Genomic DNA, 22556 nt, shown 5'->3' with positions numbered 1-22556 from the left:
CCATAATCCTGCTTTCTCATGTTGGCAAGTCTTGTTTATATAAACCATCTTAAGAAACATTCATGTGATGGTCCTCACAAGCACAAAATAGAGTAGTTATTGATATCAATATATTCCTTGTATACATTAATTAAATTAATCTAATATTTGCCAAACTTTCACCTGACTTTGTTCAAACAAATACTAAAACATCTTGGAGAAATCATGCACATACACACACACAATGTAAGTATCATTTATGTGGTTCTACCCATCATTAGCTTTCCTCCTCCATCTGAAAATCAAAACCTCTTCATGTACGTTGTTTTACTATAGTATTCAGGAGTAAGATACCTTTTGGACATAAGAATGTGGAGGGAAATTAGTCTGTTTTCAGCATCCAGTCTCTGAGCTAAGGATTTCCCACCACCCGCTGCTTTCTACACTTCAAAACTACTGCTCCAACTAGATTTCCTGGGAGGAGAGGAGAAAACTGGAAGGGAGGGGAAGAAGGTTGGTGCGAGCAAGAGGCGGGGTTGAGGAATGGGAGGCAAGAGGAGGCGTGGCCCGGCTCGACTGTCAAGATAAATACTGAGAACAGGGTGCCGGCTGTGGAGAGAGAACTCCGGAGGAACGCCAGAGCTTAACAGCACCGAGGACAGCGCCTGGCAGCGCCTGCGCTCTGCCCTTCTTCCTCCAGCAGCCCAGGATTTCTTCTTTACACACACACACACACACACACACACCCTGAGGTTCTCACCCCACTTTCGCCCTGACATACTCACACACGCATATTCCACGCAGACACACACTCCGCTATACAATGGCAGAATCCCACCTGCAATCATCCGTGATCACAGCCTCACAGTTTTTCGAGATCTGGCTTCATTTCGACGCTGACGGTGATTATCTTCTCTCTTTTGAAGAACCTTGTGCATGCCTTTTCCCTCCCTTTCCCCTTCCTTGAGGCTCCTGATCTGATTATCCCTCATTTCTTTTCTTCACTTCTTCCCGCACCTCCCTAATCTTATCTCTCCATTTGGCGGCCAACCATTAACTTTAAAGTTTATGTATTGTTTCTATGTTATCCCAAAACCGTAAACTTTTATTCTCCAAGAATGGTACTCATAAAAAGGGGGGGGGGATTTAGGGACCCTGCCCCCCAAAGTTTCTACGGCTACATTCAGCATCCCAACCAACCTCCTTTGCCCTTAGTGGGTCTAAATGTTGACACGCCGGGAGGGGAGCACTGCTGCGCCTGTATCCTTTGCGGGTTAATGAATATCGAGGCAAGAGAGAACCTCTCCGGTGGCCAAATAGCTGTTGTGGAAATTGAATGGGGAAGAAACTCAGAATGAGATGTCTGACACCTGGGTGCCTCTTTGTCTTTACAGGAAGTGGTTACCTGGAAGGAAAAGAGCTTCAGAACTTGATTCAGGAGCTCCAGCAAGCGCGGAAGAAGGCTGGATTGGTAGGTTGAAGTTTGCAAGGGAGTAAAAGGACCTTCGCCCTTAAATAAATAGATATTCTAGCATTCTCATAAACAGCCAGCGAAATCAAACGGTTTCCAGGAATGTAAACATTTATTTACTGAGAAGGGGAGAAAGGGCGCCTTTCCAAATTGTGGAGGGAGAGGGAGAGGGGGAAGGGGAAGGGGGAGAGGGGGAGAGAAAGGAGAGAGAGAGAGAGAGAGACAGAGAGAGAGAGAGAGAGAGAGAGAGAGAGAAAGAGAAATTCCTTAAAGGGAAAAAACCTTACAATATGAAATCAGAGCTTTTAGAATATAAATTCTATACTTGTACTTTCTTTAATAGTGCTTAAAAGGAAAGTGTGGGTGAGATCTTTTAGCAGATCACCACCTCTTTGATTGAGTTCAGTTAGGTAATCTTTAACTTCTCTTTAACAGCCTGTAAGGGGGTAGAAATACATTTCTTCCCCTTGGTGGTCAGGAAACAAATCTGCAGATTATGGATCTCTTATTCTATTGCCAATTATTATTCTTGTAATGTTGATGTGGTTGGAGTGATGAGAAAATGTCTTGTCTTGACCTTCCTCTCTGGGAGAAAGTTGTACAACTTTGCAACATAGCAATGAGCAAGGAATTTAGCAAAAAGGGGATTCATTTCTGTTGAGAAGGAGAAAACCAAAAGTTAGAGATGTAAAAAGTAATTTTAAGACCTTCACATATTTTAAACAAGCAAAATGATACTCTAATGAGAAGCAATTAGTGGTGTTTTGAAAATAAGCTATATTTGTAATTTAAGCCATTAGTTAATTAAACAAATGACAATTTTTACTAATTATGAATGACTTCCTTTAGGTATAAATTAACCTGTTAAGAAGAGATATTGTCAGCATAAAAATAAAATATGCCCAGCTTTAAAACACAGATGAGATGATTACATAGAGGGAAATAGGTTAAGAATCTTACTAATCTATTGCGGTTTATGTAAGACTGCATTTCAGAAGGCAATGCTGGATTTGGGCTAGAGAGATGTTACCAATCTTTCGTCTTTTTGACTATCGTTAGAGATTTTACATTATAGACTATACATATATATATATCTTTAGAGGAAAATATAGCTGTGTGTGAATCCTTTAGCAGATCACCACGTCTAGAATTGAGTTATATATATAATAGTACACATATATTATATATATCTGTACATACAATTTACTAATAATTCCCTTTTTGTTCTATCTAAATTGAAAATTGTGTGATACACATCTCTGTACAACATATTCAAAAGAATCCCAGAGAACACTAAAATATATTATGAAGCATTAAAAAACTATCAATTGCTAAAATCCAATGATTTAAATCAAATTGATTTAAAACCAGATAACACTCTGGGAATTGTTTTACCCAGATTTAATATTACATAAATTTGAAAGTATAATAGGATGAGATCAAATAAAATTGAAAATGTTTTATATACTTTCTCCATTCCCTTCCCCCACCTTATACATTACCATGTAAATAAATTCATGCAATACTATCATTATAGCTCTATGTATCTTTGACTAATAAAACATTTTCTTCCACATTTAAAAATACAAATATTTAAAAATCTGGTTGGAAAATATTACCTGACATAAAATTTTTCATTAAAACCATGAAAGATGCTTCCAGCAGCTAAATGATTATATTTTAATTATTCTGGAAGTAATTTTAATATTTATTTTCATTTAGAAATTCAGATATTTAGAAACTCTATACATGTTTTCAGATACTTCTTTTCCTCTTCCCATTTTAATATTTATACTTTTTGCAAACAGTGACTTCATGTTAGAGTTTTAAAGATTTTAGATCTTAATTATTTTTTTCTACTGCCAAGGTTCCAATTTTAGAATATTGGAAACTGTAATTATTAGATTATTATACCAAATTTGAGCACAGGTACAGGATTATATCAAGTTGCTTAATACCTTGATTATTGAATATTTTGTGAATTATGTAATATAGGCTTTGAATAGTTAAAATCTAAATCAAGATATGGATTGAGAGATTCATGTAGTAGACAAATATTTCACTACCGACCCCATTGTACTAAATCTACTTTTAGATTTTTTCTTCTCTTTTTTTTAGAACTTAAAGGTTGACCTTATAAACCTAGTTTCTTTGCATTTCTAGCAATAGGATAACAGAGTTTACTGTATTAATGGAAACATTGTTTGGCTTATCATATTAATAATGTGAAATTTCAAAAATTTCAATAATATTAACTATAGGTGAATATAACATTAATGAAATATAACAACCCAGTCTACTTTCAGAGCTACCATTTTTCACTAAACATAGTTTTTAAGTTTGCATTTCTTTTTTATAAAGCTTTAATTTGTTATTATTATTATTATCATTATGTTTTACACTGTTTAAAACATAAATTTGGACTAGAGGTATACACTGTTTTAAGTTTACTTTACACTTTTTTGTTACTTTAAGGTATGTGTAAAGAACATAACTGATAGTCACACTATTGCCACTTTCACTTTCTTACAATTGTTGCTGTAATAAAATAAATAAACTTTAATAAATACAAGTTGAAATTAATCCACATTGGAAGAGATTTTTAAGTCTATATTAAATTGCTTAATTACTATTTGTTACCTCAGTTCTACTAAAGATATTTACTTTTAACCAAAGCAGGATTTTGTAACACTAGTAATAATAATATTCAGCCTCAATATAGCCATCAAATTATATCCCTAGAGCAAATGTGTGTGATAGATAATATCACTATCTTGTTAGTTATGATAAAAACTGAGACCTTAATTTACTTTTCCAAGGACACAGAATAGGACACTCATAAAGGCTGACCTATTTTTACATAGGCTTCAGTTAATGCAAGAGGGCTATTTTAAATGGGCTATGTTGAAGACCCAAGGGTATAAATCCAACTTCCTGAATACTAGTTCTATGTTCAGGTTACTAGTTTACAGTTCAGAGCTCTCTAATCTGGCAATATGTGAAGAGATTATGTAAGCAATAGAATACATTGAAAAAAATAAGTCAAATGAGATGAAAGCATTCACTTTGTCACTCTTAAACATGTCTTATGTACATAACTAAATGGGAGAGAGAACATCATCTTGGAAAAAAAAAAAATGGAAACAAGGAAACACTGGAAAACTGCTCCCTAAATTACCCTTGGAGTCAAAGATCTTAAGCATATACAGTCAGTGACCAAAATAAGGTCATCTGTATTGTCTGTCTCTAATGAAATTGCAAATTGGTCAAGTTATTTTTTTTAATCTGACACATATTTTTCTGATTTTTAATTTGTAAGCAAAGAATGTTTCTAACTACTTCCATGCTGGAAACATTCTTTGCTTACAAATGAGTTGCTCTTGAACATTCACATTATTTGCTTGTCTGAAAACACATATTTTTAACTTCCATGGATAAAACATGTTATAATAAATAAAATGTTATAGGGCAATTAGTGCAGCAATATAAAATAAACTTTCCTGAAGCAAGCAATGTTAAAGTACTTTCACAGTGATCATTATATTTAAATTCACTAAATGTTATGAACTGAATGATTCTGACTACATTCTCAAAGGATAACATATTCTGAAAACTAATAATAGAAGATAAATCATAGTGATTGATTCAGACATAATAATGTCATTTGAAACCAGTAAAAACTGTATATCACTTGTATCTTAATTTTCATGAAAATAGTTAATCAGTATGCATAATTCTGAATGGTTCTAATTCCAGTTTTTCTTTACAACAAGTTATTACACCATCACAAGCATACTGTTTGTTTGGTTTTTTAAAAAAAAAAAAAACTTCTTACCTGCTTTTTTATAATTTTAGGAGTTATCACCTGAGATGAAAACTTTTGTGGATCAGTATGGGCAAAAAGATGACGGAAAAATAGGAATTGTAGAGGTAAGGAACTTATGCATTGTTCTCATATAGTTTTAATAAATGAGATTTTTGGAGTTGTATTCAACTCAAACATGATATGGCAAGACCTGTTCCAAGAGGTTTATTTTACTTAAGTAACATATTATCTTTTGTTCAGAAATATAAAATCAAAAACTGCTCAGAAATTAAAGAAACCTAAGAATTTGCATAATCCAAAACCGAAATTTAATACATTATGAAACTAAGACCTGGAGAAGTGAAATGATTTGCCTTTGACTATGTTAACTGTTTGCTGGCACTGGTGCAGTTAGAGGCTCAAGTCCCTAACTTCTGGATGAGTACCCATCCCATTACATTACCCAGATTCAGTTCAATAAAACACCAACCAAGTACATGGTTCGTTGGTATTTCTTATTGTTTAACAGTGTAGACTTTTCTGTTAGAATATAAAATAAAGTATTTGCAGTCCCTAAATGATATCATGGCAAAAAGCTGCATGCTGGTTTCTGAAATTCCATTTTAGATTAGCAGTTGGTCTTATAAAAACATAAGAACTTAGCTAAAGTCAGTGAATATTTTATGATGTGTTATAGGTACAGATTTCTTTTGAGTCTTTAAGAGTTAAAACTCTCGGTGTCAAATCTTATCTTTTGACAATGACTTTCCCCATTGAGGACAACTTTTTTTTTGTCTATGAATCAAGGAGGCAAAACTTTGACTATACATTAATTCTTCAGCATTCTCAGATTTGTGAAACAGCTGTTGCTTCCCTTACTTCTACTTTTATAAAATCTAGTGTCTCAGCTACTTTCTTTAACTCTGCAACCCATTAGAGAAGTTGAGTGAACAACTTTGTCCAGAAAAATTAATAAGGTCATATTTTAAAATATACCAAATACAGGCATAATTATGTTATTTATATAATGTTCCTAATGTATTAGATTGTGAAGTATTCTGGCTGTCAACAACATTTAGTTATAATTTACCTTTGATTCAGAGAACTAACCTGGTTTTCAAATAATTGATCTTATAGGACACCTGTGATGTCAATGTGAAATACACTTATTTTTAAACAGCTACCACAAATAGAGTTAAGGAAGAACATACTATTCTTATCTTTGTAATTAAAGTATTTCCCTGGAGTATACACTTTCCCCTTTGCCCATGTGTAACTCATTACTATATAAATAGATAAATTAATAGTAATGGGACTTATAGACTGACATAGAGGCCAACTAATCAAGATATGAATCATCAAGGATAAGAAAATAACTTTGAAATGAACATAAATGAGAGGACATAAATCTAATTATTCAAAACAAGTGGAAATTCTAAAATTAGTGAAATTATAGATGTGGCTATTTCAGAGTTTGGCATAATTTATAATTCTAGCAGAGGAAAGACTGTCATCTTGTATTTAAAGTATTTCACCTTTAAGAACTCCAGTGGGCTCAGCTATTTATTTTAATTTCTTCAGTGATACTGGGTTGTAACAGTAGCACAAAAAGCATGTATCTGATTCACATGGATTCTACATTTTTAAAAGGATGAGAAGGATGAATCTGTTTTGAATTTATATTTTACTGTGTATGATATGGTATAATCATTTATGAAGCATTATTTGAGGTCTAATTTGGATGGGAGACTAGGAGTCACTAGCAGATACATTTTCCTAGAGGTTTGATGCAAGAAATTTCCCCAGAAGTTTGAGAAAAGAAACTGTTATAGGAAAGAAAAGATTTCTGTATGAGGAAAGATAGAGAGAAATAGGTAACAGAAGTGGATGAAGAAGTTAATGAAGACTGAAATGAAGACTTGAGGAACTTGTTATAGCAATAACAGTAAGAAAAAGAATTTTCATTTATTTGTATACATTACACAATTTATAGAGTGTTTTCAAATATGTGATCTCACTTGATCCTCATTATAACAAAATAAAATAAATACAAATATAAAATGAGCATCTAATTTATAGTTGAGGAAACCTGTGACTTCAATAGAATTTCAGCCATTTTCCTTTAAATTACTCAGTCTTTTTTTAAAATTAATAATCCATACATTTTCTGCGTTAAAAGAAAATATTTGCAAGCTTCAGTTCATTGATTACTTATGGCAAGGCTTAAATTTAGTCTGGTTGAACAGGGATGTACAAAGTATAAAGAAGTTATTTGACCAAACCGCTTGAAACATAATTTGGGAAGAACTTTCAGATCAGTGGAAGCCGAAAGAGATTAAAGGGAGAGAAGTGAGACACATAAGAATTAATTAGAAAGTTTAAGTATTCCAGGACAGGGAACTTTTTGTCATATAGGACCTGTGGGAAAAACTAGCCAAGATTTCTCATTTTAAGGATAAAGAAACTGAAGCCCAGAAAGGTTGAATGATGTGTCCAAGATCCCACTGGCAGGGAGTGACAGAACATTTATACAGGCCTATGTCTGACTCTGATTCCAGAATTCTTTTCATTAATCTGAGTTATCAGCCAAGACACAGAAGGAAGTGGGGAGAGTGAGTACTTGGAGAAGTGAGAATGAGAGAATGGGAGAACAGGGAAGAGATTGCTGCTGTAGTTCATATGCATGTTGATTGTATACTTAGCCTGGTTAAGCAGGAGGGACAAGAAAAAGGAGAGGTTCTGAAAAAATCATTGTAAAAAAGGAATTGAAAGCTACAGATTACATGTACAAAATGGAGAAAGGGAGAGTGGGGAATGCCTGAATTTGTAATGTGCTCTCTAGTGTCACCAGAAAGTTGTATTAAATAAACTTCATCCTTTCTGTTTTCCAACTTATATATCACTTGCTAAGAAATACTATATATAACAAGAAATACAAATACACAAATCTCAGCCAGCTATGAAGGAATGTAAAAACCCAGGTTTTCCAAAATATATAATAGTCTACTTACTCCCATCAACTCCCATCAAGTACACCATCACTTCAGTGTTCAAAGGAAAAAGGGGTTAGATTTGCTTGTTTTGCCCACTTAGCAGGTGTACACATGGGCTTATCAAAATCTAATCAAAGTAAACCAAATGGTATTTAAGTGGCAGTCTACTTTCCTGGTGGAAACAGGCCAAATTGACTTGGCTGTAATTGAAATGTGTCGTTCAAAAGATTAGAAAATATAGTGGTTAATTTGCAAACTTCTGTTCTAATGAAGTTGACTGATACTTTCCAACAATATGCTTTTTCTACCTAGATATGTAAAAATATGTAAAAAGAAGGGTAATGTACAGATATGCTTTCTTGTGAACTTTTCAATTTTATGTCTACAAAGAGATTTTAAAATTCACACAAATACAGTTCGGTAATAAAGAGATTGTTGATACAAACTCAAAATAGGAGCACTGAAATTCTGAGATAATTTAACAATTTAATTTAACCGTGACAGTCAAAATGTTCTAAATTTATTCAGACTAATAGCTCTATTGCAGAGAAGACTGATTAAAATAGTTAAAGAGAGAGACTGAATGATTTAACAGATAATAGAAATTTCTTCTCTGGTGCTCACATTAAGTATAGATATTTCCTTTAGCGGGATGCCAAATCTGCAAACTTTTCACCTGATCCCTTGGGAACTATGTGGGAAACTACCAACCTCTCCAGTCTATTGTGTCTCTTTGTCCAGGTCAGTGCATCCACTGGAAAAATAGATCTACAAGCTATTTTAATCCTAAAACTACAATAACCCTCCCAGGGAAGCAGACACTTCTCTAGACTTTCCTTCTTTTCAGCCATAGTGGGATTTGAGCACGTGAGTTTAACCATAGTAAATGTAATTTTTTTATAGCAGACTACTTTTCTACCTCAGAATTTGGGGAAATGACTGATAATAAAGTCTGATTTAAAAGTTCATTCTGGATAGATTTTTAAAAACAGTTTATTAAGAAAACTTTTTGACTGACGATTTTAATGGAGGGTGATGGTAAAAGGACAAAGTCTCAAAATCAAAAAAGTTAGACTGTCTGATTTCAAAATAAGCTATGTGATAGCAGGCCGTTTATCTTCTCTGAGTCTCTGTTTCCTTGGCTGTGAACAGGGGTGACATATGAGTATCAACATCAAATGTGATAATACATGTCAAACAAATAGATAAACTCTGGCACACTGTAAAAACTCAATAAATGTATTTGCTATTATTATTAAAAATAAAAATATTTCATTGGAAAATCTATACCATTTTTCTGAATGTCAATCTTTTTCCCATTTTTATAACTTGTCAAATTCAAATTATTAAATTCCACCAGTCTTTAATTTGTACAAAAAGATTATTTGCCTTTCAAATTTCCAGGTTTCCTGGACTCACTTCTCATTGGCTAGAAAAATATTTCTTTGGTTCCCAAACCAAAAAAGTGAATGTTTTACTAATATGTGTTGAAGGAAGCTAACATGCACCAAGATTGTCTTCAAAAGTTATGCCTCATGTGTGCTTTAAAAGATATAGCTCAGTCACTTATATTTCTAGTAAAGTTACTTCATGTGTACTCTCCCAGCACCTAGCATGTTGCTTTGAAACTGTCTGAAAAAAACTTTTTTTGAACTTATCTGCCTTCCTGTAAAGTTCTTACTATCGGTGACTACGAATCTCCAGCATCCAGCACAGTGCCTAGTAGGTTCTGAAACATAGCCACATGAGCCATAGCAAGGGATTTCAACCTACTCCAAAACACAGGCAAGGGCTCGATTTTATGCCTAGGAATAGAAGACAGATGGTAAAGATCCCTGTCATGGGACAGGTTGAGTTCCTTGGGGAGCATATCTGAGTTGAAAAAAAGCAATGAGGAAGTTTATTAGGAAGTGCTCTTGGGATTAATACCTGTGGAAGGTAAATGAAAAGAACAGGGCTGGGCAGAGGGAGACTTTGGGCTGTGATATAGTCTCAACTTCAGTTGACCGTACAGTGAGCTCTGAACTGGGATGAGCCTTCAGAGATGTTCCAAGTTTTCATGAGAGGGCTAGGTTTTATATCCCCATATGCATCAGTCATAGAATTCAGCTTCCTTGGGGAACATAGCTCTCTTCAGCCCAGGTAATCTCCCAAAGAGACCTGGCAGTTGAGACCATAGCAACACTCCTAGCACCTAAAGAGAGCTCTGGATGTCATATCACAGTGACCACCCCAACCCCTATCCACAACTCAGTAATAAGTTATTTGAATTATCTCCAAAGGAGCTTTATTTCCATTTATTGGAAGCCTATGCTGACCCTAGTCAATTGCCTTCATTCGTTGGTTGAGTAAAATATTTACTGAAATTTTTGCAGGTGCCAGGCAAAGAAACAGTAATTAAGACACAGACCCTTTCCTCAATATGTATATAGAGTGATAGGGAAGACAGGCAAGTAGAAATTTTTGCTTCCCCACTCTCAGTGACAAGCAACAAGCGACAAGCTTCATAAATGAAGCTTTGAGAGATTCTCCTGTGGCAGCCACAGTTATCTGCCTGCCACTTATTCCCTTGCTTTTCTCCACTCTCTTCTCCAACCCATAATAAAGTTTTGAGAGTTTATAAAAAAGCAGGTAGGTAGCCCAAGAGCTAAGAAATCACCAATAATCTTGGAACAGGTAGTACTGGATACTACTATGGACAACAGTGACTTAGCAAAACAGAGACAAAAGCAGCCCTACTTAACAGCTTCTATAAAAGACCTCAGGTACTTTGTCAATATGGTCTTAGAGTCAACAGCTGGAAAGTTACTGCACCAGCTCTGAAACTTGAATATTAATTCATGTGCATTGTGAAACACACCTTGAAAAAGATGATTTGGGGAATTCCCTAGCCATCCAGTAGTTAGGATTAGGCACTTTCACTGACAAGGACCCAGATTCAATCCCTGGTCTGGGAACTAAGATCCCACAAACCACATGGTGTGGCCAAAAAAAACCCCACCAAAAAGCAAAAACAAAACAGAAAACACACAAAAGATGATTTCTTAATGTTCACTAATAGCCACATCCTATCCACACATATTCACTGCTTCTTTCTTAGTGACTAGTTGTCTTATTACAATGTTTTATGTGTTTAAAACTCATTTCTAATGTCTGTAAAATAGGACAGCACTGTATTCAGTTTAACATTAACAGTTCAATTAAATTAAAAGGTTGACTATTTTGCATGTAGATATAATATGTATTTTCTTATAATTAAACCAACTAGAACCAAAACGGCATGGGCAAAGAGATATATATTTATACTACATGAAGAGTAATTTTACCATCTCTATATTTGACATTCTAGAGACCTCTGAACTTTATGAAAGTTATATGAAGTTTAATTTTTGAAACAAAGATGGTTAAAATTTCCTTAATTTTACATGTGGTCATTGCTTACTAGCTCATTCTTTTATTTTTTCTGTTTTTATATATTTGGTGGATTTTGGTAAATAGAATTTTTTAAGAAAAATTATTATTTTTGTTCAAAACAACACACAATAATTAGGAAAATCCAAGCAATGTAGAAAATTGCAATGAAGATGGAAAAAAATGCTCACTACAAATCATATTAAGTAGGTATTTTTAATGAAGTAAAATTATCAACCAATTCCAAACATTTATGTCAGGCACCTAACATTGAGCACCACACTGAGTATTCAGAGGATGCAGACAAAGAATAGACTTTGCCCTCCTGAAATGGATAGTCTATGGGGAGGTCCACCAAAAACTTACAAAGTGGTATCTGACAAGTTACATACCAATAAATAGAGAGTTGGCATTGGCTGTTTCCTGTTTCCTAAATAAATGCTTGCATTAATGCACAACCAAACTAGTGACCTTTGTCTCAAAATAAATAAGAAAATGTTTTCTGAGTCATACTAAACATCCTAATAAGATGTCTGGCCCTGTCTCTTAGTTTCATCCAATTATTAGTGCCTATAAACTGAATGATTCTAAATTGAGATATTATTTCAAAGATCTAAAAACAAGATAAGTTAAAGGACATATTATACAGGCATAAAGAAGCTGAGATTACTTGCCTATAAGGTAGAATGATACATTTTATATTAAGTTTTATATTTTTTAATGGACCTAAAAGGAGAACATTTTTTTGAAGTGTGAGAGTATTTCCTATAATTTGGTAGAACTTTCGGCATTTATGCTGAACTTAAGGTTAATCTAGACTGCAGATTCTTGGTCTAAAATCCAGAGATGAGGGTTCATGCCCGTACTTCAGGGGATTCATCAGCTTCTGGAAATTAGATGAAATATAGTGTTGTAGGTTCATTCTTTAACGGTGAAAATGTAGTGATTCTAACAGATTCTCAAAGTCATTTTGAACCCAATACGTTTAAGAGACACTGGTTTCTATTTCAACTCCTTATTTTAGTGACGAGGGTGCTAAGTTCCAGAAATGGCTGAGGGAGTTGCTGGGGACCACAGCTAATTAGCAGCTGAGCCAGGAATAGAACCCATACCTTCAGTGAGGCCATCAATCCAGCTCCCTTCCTCCCTGCACACAATAGATAGATTATATTCATCTTAAAATGGGATCTGGAGTCCTTCTTTCTGAAAAAAAAAAAAAATGAGCATTGAAGTTACGAAATGAGATCTAAGGAGAAATGTAATAGGGTCACTAAATGGAGATCATCGAATAGAATTCAAGACCTGGACTCAAGCAGCAGACGTTCTTTTAGCAGAAACCAAAAATTTGAGAACTGATATTCACTATTACTGGCCAATTTCCACTGTTCTTTGTGAATTGTCTTTTCCATCTCTCTTTCCACTGTCTTACAATTGTCTTGAATTTCCTTTCCTTTGCATCTCTTAATAAGCTTTCTCCTCAGACTTGGGAATGCATTTTTTCCTTCTATCCTTTCCACTGCATTCATATTTCTCATAGTTTCTTTTATTCTACATGAAATGTATGTCTCCATGTGTGCCATTCTGTGTTCCCTGAGAGGAACAAGACCAGATCTGTGGCACAGAAAAGATGAAGGGGTCAAGCCACCAGGATGAGCCTGCTTCTATGTCTAGCAGATGAGAATTGGTCAAATAATCCCTATCTGAGCTTCCTATGCATGCTTGCTGTGGTCATCTCCCAGACCAGAGAACCAGTCACTCAAGGACACCCAAGCACTGGAAAACACAATGGCACTTTGTAGGGGCAAAGTATCAGAAAGGGAAAATCGATTATAATGTTTTTCCTTTCCTAGTTTTCTAGGTAATAAAACTATGTTAAGAAAACCTAAGAGCAGGAAATGTGAGAGACTTGCTTTCAAGCTCCTTACAACAACTTTTTAAATCTTTTCTAGTTGGCTCATGTATTACCCACAGAAGAGAACTTCCTGCTGCTCTTCCGATGCCAGCAGCTGAAGTCCTGTGAGGAATTCATGAAGGTATAAGAAAGCTCTGTCACTGAATGATGTTTTCAGAAAGCTACTTAAAATAGGAAAATGGCTGCCTTTTTTTTTTTTAATATATTTGGTTTTCCTTATCCAAAATAATTTACAGACATGGAGAAAATATGATACTGATCACAGTGGCTTCATAGAAACTGAGGAGCTTAAGGTAAGCAAGTAAAAACATGTAAGTTTTTTCCTGTCAAATATAATTATGAACTTTGTAGCTTTTTAAAAAGCCTCCCACAAAAGAAACTAATGTTGAGCAATGGCGCATTTTCACCCACTCTTCCAATTGTTAATAAAGAACCAGATCAAAAAAGAGACTTCAAGTACTTCTTGAAATTCTGTTCAGCAATGTAAAATTAGCATTCTCTGTGGTACATACAAATTGTTATATGAGGTAGCTGATAGATAGATAATGATATACTAAGCCAAAAAAGTTGGTTATTTTCATTAAAATTTGGCATTTTATTTTATAAATGAAACAGCTATATAAATAGATTTCTCTTTCAAGATAAACAATTATTGGACACCTACTGTATGCCAGGTGCTTTACACACATTTAATCTTCACGTGAGTTCTTTGAGATTAGTATTACCCCAGTGAGGAAAAAGTTAAGAGAAGTTAAGTGATGTACTGAAGGCTACACAGAAATAAGACATAGAACTGTGATCTTTAAACTCGTCTGTTTCCAAGACCCCTAGCTTACTGCCTCTCAGTAACAGCAATAAAAACAGAGTCCTAATATAATCAAACTTCCGAAAAACTGCAACTTTGAAACTGAATTTATCAATTCATATCTCACAGATGTATATAAGAGCTGGTGGGGGAGGAAGAAGATATGAAGGAAAAGGCAAAGAGGTCTGAAATCAAGTCTTACCTCTGGACAAATCTCTATATCATTCTGCCTGATTTATTTCATCTTTTATGTGGGGGTAATAATACCTTCCTTTCAGATTTATTGTGAAGATCAAGTAAGATGTTGCACATGGAAGATTTTGTGAAATACAGGCACAGTATAAATTATATTATTCATGAACTCAATAATTTACTAGCCTTCAGAAATATAGAAGCATCTTTCTCTCATTTCTTTAAATTGACCTCAATACTTCTCAGTCTGGAAGACTATTTTCTCTATCTTCATGGTATAGAGTGACTAAAAGGGAAGCAAATTAATAATTACTGAGCACCTACTATGTGGCAGGCATAGTACTAGATGCCTAAAATATATTTTAACATTTAATGCTCACAGAAAAGTTACAAGGGAGGTATTATAATTCCCATTATACAAACAGAGAAACTGAAATTCAGAGAGATTAGATAATTTTTAAAGAGTACACAGCTGCCTGGGAAAAGAACCTGGTTTTGGACACAGAATATCTGATAATGATAATAATGTTTTTTTTTTTCCCCACAAGGCCAAACATTTTCAAGCTTCAGTCATCAAGAGCTACCTCTTCTGCTATTATGTAGGGAAACATGAATATCAAACACAGTTTCCTGGTCATAGTTTAACATGGTTTGAGTTACATATATTTGTACCACTGCAAAATTGCTAAAACATATTTAACTAAAAACACTTACAGGGACTTCCCTGGCCCTCCAGTGGTTAAGACTTCACGCTTCCACTGCAGGGGACATGGGTTCAATCCCTGATAGGGGAACTAAGATCCCACATGCCTCGTGGCACAGCCAAAAAACTAATATTTTTAAATTTCTTTAAAAATTTTTAAGAAAGGGAAATAATAATAATAACATCTTAAAAAATAAAAACACTTAGAAATGTAAACATTTTTCATGTGAAATCACCAAAAACAATGTCTTTCACAAATTTGCAACTCAGCAACCCACAAGGTTACCCACAAGGTGACAGTTAAACTATTGTGTTTTTATTCTATTGGACCAAAAAAAATTCTTCCAAAAATCATTTCAAGTTCATAATGAAACTTTAGCTCATTTCCAATACTGGCCTTCTTTATTCTAAATTTTATTCTCAGAAGAGATTCTAAATAGAAATACTCCTCTCTGGGGAATTTTGAAGATAAGTTGGCATTCTTTTTTAATGGATCTTTCAAGAAAGCTAATTTTAAGATCCGTAATAGAGTAAAACATTGCTTGCTCTCAGACACGACTTTGAATCTCAGCATCCCGAGGTTTCTCCTAGGCTATTTTTGTGACCACCATTTTAGTCTCTGATGAGGATTTTTAACCCAATTAGTCTCTGACAAAAGCCTCATATGGTTCAAAAGTAAAATTCACCCCCCAACAGATAACTTTGAATTTTCCATGCTTTACTTTGAATTTGAAGTGGAACGTTTGAAGTGAAATTAAATTTATCAAACCAAGAAAAAGGTCTCCTTCCTTGAAAATAATGAAGTTAAATCAGCCCAGCAGAGCTAGAAAATCTGGGAGGGAGATAACTGAAAAACTGAAGAAACCCAACCCTTCAATAATGTTTGGACATAATATCTGCTCAGTTTTCCATAATTACATTAATTCATTTTCTGAACAAATAAAGAAGTTGCAAATGAACAGCACTAGACAAAATGAAAGACTTTTTATATTAAGTACTTACACTGTCATTTATATGGCAAGTTTTTGTAAGCTTTAATTTATTTCTCTGGTAAAAAAAATTAAATTCACTCCTAAACTTCAACTGTCAAATTAATAATCATCTTTTTTCATCCTTCCCACATTAATCTCTACTTTGATGTGATTCATATATCCTTCAAAGATTAGGTAACATCTGCAGCCAACTGTTTTAGTTTGAACAGTCAGCTGAAACATTCTAACCAAGGTGATTTGTACTGCATCAAGCCTAAAAGCCCTCTGGTGAAATGTACTTCATATTGGCTATAAACTGATGTGGAAATACAGCTTGTGAGGGCAGAAAATGCACTTGAAATTAAGGGTAGGTCTCCACCTTCTTTACTGATAATTGTTCACATATCTTACAAAGGTTTAAGGGGGTCCCTTGTGTTTCTTGTTTCTTGGAGAAGAGTTACATGAGTATTTGTGAAGATAGCATTAGGTAGAAATGCATCCATTGGGCTGGCTGGTTTTACAAGTCTTTACTCTGATTCCTACATGGTGTACAATCCAGATACTTCTTTAATTGAAATCATAAAAGCATAGCATAGCATAGCAGACTGTGACAAATCAGTTTTCAGTCAAAGAGGACTGCTGGAACGCCAAGAGTACCTCCCTTCTAAGCTCCTCCCGTTACCCGGTTCTACCCTCAAAAAGAGACTTCCTTTGTATTCCTGGGGTGTTCCATTTCAAGGCAGGCTGAAATGAAAGCAGATTGTTTGTTACTGATGAAATTTATCTGACTTTTTTGTCTTAACAGAACTTTCTAAAGGACCTGCTGGAAAAAGCAAACAAGACTGTTGATGATAAAAAACTAGCTGAGTATACAGACCTAATGGTAAGACTGATCTTGAAAAGACTACAGCCAAGAGCCTATGAAATATTCCTGTGTTCTGGCTAATTCCCAAGTCTACACAGGATGAAATAAACAAGCCATGGTGTGGGCATCACATGCACATAGGTATCATTTCACTTCAAAAGTGAAATACCTAGGGATGCTTGTACCTTGTAAGGCTGAATGCTACAAGTGTATTGTAAGGCTGGCTTTAAGGCTCAGAATATGAGCATTTCCTTTCTTGTGGAGGTAGGTAATTTTCATCTATCAAAATATCACTTGTTTTTCTTACAAGCCAGTATAATTATATCACATATATATGTAAGTTACATTATAGATATATAAATTATATCACCAAAAACTCATTTATTATAGAGATTCTGAATCCATTTTTATCATGTCTTAGGAAATCATTGATTTTGTTAGAGTTTAAAGAAAACTTCTGGCTACCTTATTCATTGAGTGACTAAAAATGGATATTTCTTCCTTCTTTCTTTTGATTCTTGTTATTTTGGAATATTGTCTTGGTGCTTTGGGTGAGGAAGTCCAAATACACCCTGAGCTTGATGCTATGGTAAATAGTATAACCAAAAACTATTTTAGAATATTGATAATAGAGTGAAGAAAACTGCTTTACACATAAGCACTTAATGTTTGAAGAATGAATGAATAAATTTATAAAATTCCAGATAAAATAATACAATGTCCATGAAGTTAATTAACTTCCAAGTGGGTAAAATTTGTTCATTTTGATTCACAGCATTAGGACTATGAGGAAAAAGCCTTTGCCAAACTGATTAAGCCATGGCCCAATATTTTGGCAACATTATTTTAATTGTTTAATTCTTGAAATTCAGACAGTTTTAAATTATCCAGATCAGTACATATATTTATACACACTTTAAGTACTATAAATGTACAGTGAATTCTTACCTCATTGATATAAATAACTTGTAAAACATAAGTGCCTATTATAACAATTATGTTATTTTAGACCAATAAAGGAGTTCAAATTTTTTCCTGAGAAATAATTTTATAAAGAGTTTGATCATATTTGATGTAACTGAAGTTTACTTTCAGCCTGTCAGCCTACTTTTATGTGGGGGAAAAAAACCCACTAGAACTTTACTATTGCCCTATTCATTATACAGTCATATTTATTATAAAGTGGGACTAATCTTTAGTTTCAAAGCAATCAAAAAAGTTTTCACTGTAAGGAAGTGTCCTCTTTAATTCCTCATTACATTGCCACTTACCACAGCACTAACATACACGTGTTACAATGGGCAGATCTACACTCTGAATAACTTTTGGGAAATGGACAATAACCTACATTTATCAATTTTCTGTTTTGCGCCAGTCTTAAAGGATGTCTACTTAAAGACTCCTTTCCAAGTAGAAATTTGAAGCAGCCTTTTTAAAACCACTCAGATGGGAGTTTTCCCCCTGTTGAATTGGCCTGGCCTATCTGGTTAAATGTCATAAACAAGCTCAAATCCAGGAAGCAGATTAATCAAGAACTAATTAAAATTTAAATATATTTGTAGGGAAATATTTCCCTGTGGACACTAAACTGTGTGATCTTGTGTCCAGTATCTTGGCAGACACTGTGACAATTTAGAACTTTTATAGTCAATGGACTATAAAATGTTGCATTAGTAACAGATCCTGAAAAAATCTACCTCCTACAAAGGATTGTTAGAACATCTCAGACCACAGAATGCCCTTCTTTTTTTCCCTAAAGAGACCTCATCAAACCTATATCCCTTATGATCACACTCTTTTCTTTAAAAACAAAAATAATGCCACTTTCTCACATATTTTATATATTTTGTTTTATATGTAGTCCTTCTGTATAAAATATTAGAACAGTAGTTGCAACTTTCTAAAATGTGAATGCTTCCCAAATATGGGTATGAATGTGTTTATACCTGGCTGTGTCTTGGTATATGATGTGTATGTAAGTGCAATGGGGAAGTAAGGAGCTTTATTGAGTACCTAGTACCCAAGGCAAAATAAAACAATTCAAACTTACTCAAAAATTTGTTCTCTGAGGATTTATTCATATTATCTGCTTATTCTGATTGTACTCTTTGATGCTCTAAAAGAGAGAAACAAATTAAATATTAATTTTCATACTATTATTTGGAAAGTTTCAGGATGTGCTATGTACTGCCAAACACCATCTATCCCACATCTTGATACATATGAACACATATTTGCAAGAAAAATAAATGATTATGTTCCAGAAGCCTAGCCTAAGATCACTATTACTCTGACTATTCTATATTGTTCTGGTAAATTTTGGCAATTGGCACAGGTCATAGAATAGAAATTTTGCACTGAAAGTTTAATAGATGCTAGTTTCTAGAATTCTGCTGTCTATATAGGTAATTGATAACTCAAACTGCTTTATTTTGAATTTCCTTCTCCTTAATGCAATAAATAATTCTTCAATGGCTACAGTAATGCATTCTGTCTTTCAGCTGAAATTGTTTGATTCAAATAATGATGGGAAGCTGGAATTAACTGAGATGGCCAGGTGAGTTTAGGAACTATGCAAATATTATTATAAAAAGCTGATCCTTGTCAAAAATCTAATGTATTAATATAATGTTTTTCTCTCAAAAGGTTACTGCCAGTGCAGGAGAATTTTCTTCTTAAATTTCAGGTATTTCTCTTTTTCTCTACCGTAAATAATATTTTTCTCAAAAGGTTAGAATGTGGGATATTTGCCAAGGGAAACATGATGGAATATAATAGTTGCATTTTAATCTTTGCTCTCTTCTCTATCATTTAGGGAGTCAAAATGTGTGGGAAAGAGTTCAATAAAGCTTTTGAGTTATATGATCAGGTAAAAAATTTTTCTTATCTATAATTTAATTCTTTAGAAAAATTTGGAAAATGCTCAGGAAGGGTTAACCTCAAACTCAAGGTTATATTAAAAGAAACATGAGCTATTAAAATTACTCAGCCAATTTATTCTTGTCATGGGAAATGAGTTATGTTATATCCCAAATTAGACAAATTTGATTCAAATCCCATGCAACAATTTATCTCCTGTGAGGCTTTGAATAAGATACCAAACTCCTCTGATCCTCAGTTTCCTCATTTGTAACCAAGAGATAATAATACTCACTTTGCAGGGTAGAATGAGGATTAAGCCAATGAAAATATCCAGCAGAATCCTCCCATTAAGTGTATGGTAAGATCATGTGTGTGAGGAAAGGTTGTGTATGATGTCACTAGTTAACATGTTTTGTTTCTTCTAATTTCTCTACTCCTGGACCAAATCAGTCCTCTGCAGGCTCTAGTACAGCCTTTCCACTGCCTGATGTGGCATCAAGCCAGTAATATAGGTTCCCCAAGCCTATGTCCTCACTCATATGAAAATATTTGAAATTTGAAATATTTAATGAAAATTTTTAATGAAAATATTTAATGAAAAATTTAATGAAAATATTAATTACTTCAACAGAAGGTGGTGATATTGTTAACATAAAGTGAAATATTAAATGTGAAATCACTTTGAAAATTTCAAAGCATTTTACAAATATAAGATGCTGAATGAGAGGGAATTCATATCTATTTTGGAACTTGGGAACAGTTAAAAATTTGAGTGCCTGACCTAAGAGGTTAGAATATCTGCCAAGTTTGCAGTAGGAAGATTTTCTGAGGATTTCAATTATTTCCAATTTACTACATTCTCCATTATTATGGATGAGTTTGCTTATATACTGTTTTATTACTCCTCCCTTAGGATGGCAATGGATACATAGATGAAAATGAACTGGATGCTTTACTGAAGGACCTATGTGAGAAAAATAAACAGGTAATCTAGTTACCTTGCCACACTTCTTAAGCAGACTTGATGGATCCATCTAGAAGCAACCTCACATCCATTTTGGAGAATCTACTTTAAAAATTTATAGAGGAGCAGAAGTAGATTTCAGTTCTTAACCTGATTTGGTACTAGCCTGAATCAGTGTTTAACTGTGATAAATAGATTTCAAAAACAACCTTGTGATTTATCCACATTTGTACAAGAATTTAATCCAGCTCTTTTCTTGATGGATTGATGTAACAAGCAGTTTCATCTCACATTTTATCACTTGACAGTGGTTAATTCACTTCCATGTTTAACTGGATTATAATACATTCTATGTTCTATATAGGATCTGGATATTAATAATATTCCAATGTACAAGAAAAGCATAATGGCTTTATCGGATGGAGGGAAGCTGTACCGAACGGATCTTGCTCTTATTCTCTCTGCTGGGGACAACTAGAGTTGATGCCCATGACCACTTACTAGCAGTACATTGTATCTAAAAAATAACTGTGCACTATAAGGGAGTAGGCTGTATTTTGTTTTGTATCTGTAAATTTAACTGCATATAGATAATTATCCAGGATGTGTGGCACACTCTTTTCAGTTTGTTTCTATACTCTTTGTAACGTACATTTTTTGTACATTTGAAAAGGAGAATGTCTATGCTTAGGCCAGTCAATACACCCAATTAAAATAAAATAATCTAACATATTCTTGCTTCCATAAATATAGTTGGATAAGATTTCCCTAAAAACTCCACCAGGATTAATCTCTAAAATCCTAGTCTCTGATATGTAAATGCATTTGTCACTGAATAGAAGAATTATACATAACAAGCCAAGCATTCTTATTTCAGACAATTGTAAATCTGCCCCACAAAGTAGTTCTAAGCTGTGTTTCCAATTAGAAGAAATGTGCTTTTGCATCTAAAATACCAAAATATCAATCGTTAGTTAACTATGGCTCTATGTGGTTAACAGTCTCACTAGGCAAGATTTAGTCAATTAACCAACAACACACCTATTGCTTGAATCCACACCAATCTATTGGTTCAAGTTGATTTGATGACAAGGAAAGGCAGCACCAGACAATGCATAAATCTGTCTTCTTCTACATTTGTATTTCCGAGTCTACTGTCAGAGTATGACCTTAACCCATTTTCTAAACAGTTTTCATGTGTTGCAGACTATAATTATTCTAGTAAACTGCTGTTTTTATGTCACAGTCTATGTACTATCTGATTAAATTATATATATCAGGTATCCTGGTGTTTAGTTTGCATTCTTTCTGGATTTTCTTTTTATGTAGAACTGTTCATTTCCACCAAGGGTAACTGCTGCCTCTGAAATTTTTTTTTTTTTTCTAGCTACAACAACTCTATTTTTACTACATAATTGAATTTTAATTTAAAATTCATAGCACCCTGATTGTTGAATGTTATATCATCAATAATTTTGTGTATTCTGTGAATTTTATATTTCATGTTGAGATCAGCATTCAAAATAGTTCTATTTATATCTGCGAATAGTTTCAAATGAGTTAAAAAGAACATCTCAGGAGAAATGCTAATGCAATCATTTATCTTATGTAGCAAGGGTGACT

The 22556-nt window shown here is 34.0% G+C and overlaps 1 protein-coding gene across 2 annotated transcripts; it reads left to right on the top strand.

The window, feature by feature from the left end:
- The first annotated feature begins 802 nt into the window (after positions 1 to 802).
- Positions 803 to 21411, top strand: CALB1 (calbindin 1). 2 transcript variants are annotated; one of them, XM_060127862.1, is made up of 11 exons: positions 803 to 881; positions 1374 to 1450; positions 5306 to 5380; positions 13609 to 13692; positions 13808 to 13864; positions 17048 to 17125; positions 19609 to 19664; positions 19754 to 19793; positions 19923 to 19976; positions 20883 to 20954; positions 21298 to 21411. In XM_060127862.1, the coding sequence occupies exons 1-11, from the start codon at positions 803 to 805 to the stop codon at positions 21409 to 21411; spliced, it is 786 nt and encodes a 261-aa protein (XP_059983845.1). The 2 variants fall into 2 exon arrangements, with proteins under 2 accessions (XP_059983845.1, XP_059983846.1); XM_060127863.1 differs by lacking the exon at positions 5306 to 5380.
- The last annotated feature ends 1145 nt before the right edge of the window (positions 21412 to 22556 follow it).

Source organism: Lagenorhynchus albirostris, chromosome 17 (assembly GCF_949774975.1).
Source record: "Lagenorhynchus albirostris chromosome 17, mLagAlb1.1, whole genome shotgun sequence".
NCBI lineage: Eukaryota > Metazoa > Chordata > Mammalia > Artiodactyla > Delphinidae > Lagenorhynchus > Lagenorhynchus albirostris.
This window is presented reverse-complemented; position numbering and strand designations above follow the sequence as displayed.

Bases quoted from the DNA above. Each gene is read 5' to 3' on its own strand.
- CALB1 (XM_060127862.1), top strand. From the start codon at position 803: ATGGCAGAATCCCACCTGCAATCATCCGTGATCACAGCCTCACAGTTT. The intron at 5,381-13,608 runs GTAAGGAACTTA...AATCTTTTCTAG, and splicing joins GAAAAATAGGAATTGTAGAG to TTGGCTCATGTATTACCCAC. The intron at 17,126-19,608 runs GTAAGACTGATC...TCTGTCTTTCAG, and splicing joins CTGAGTATACAGACCTAATG to CTGAAATTGTTTGATTCAAA.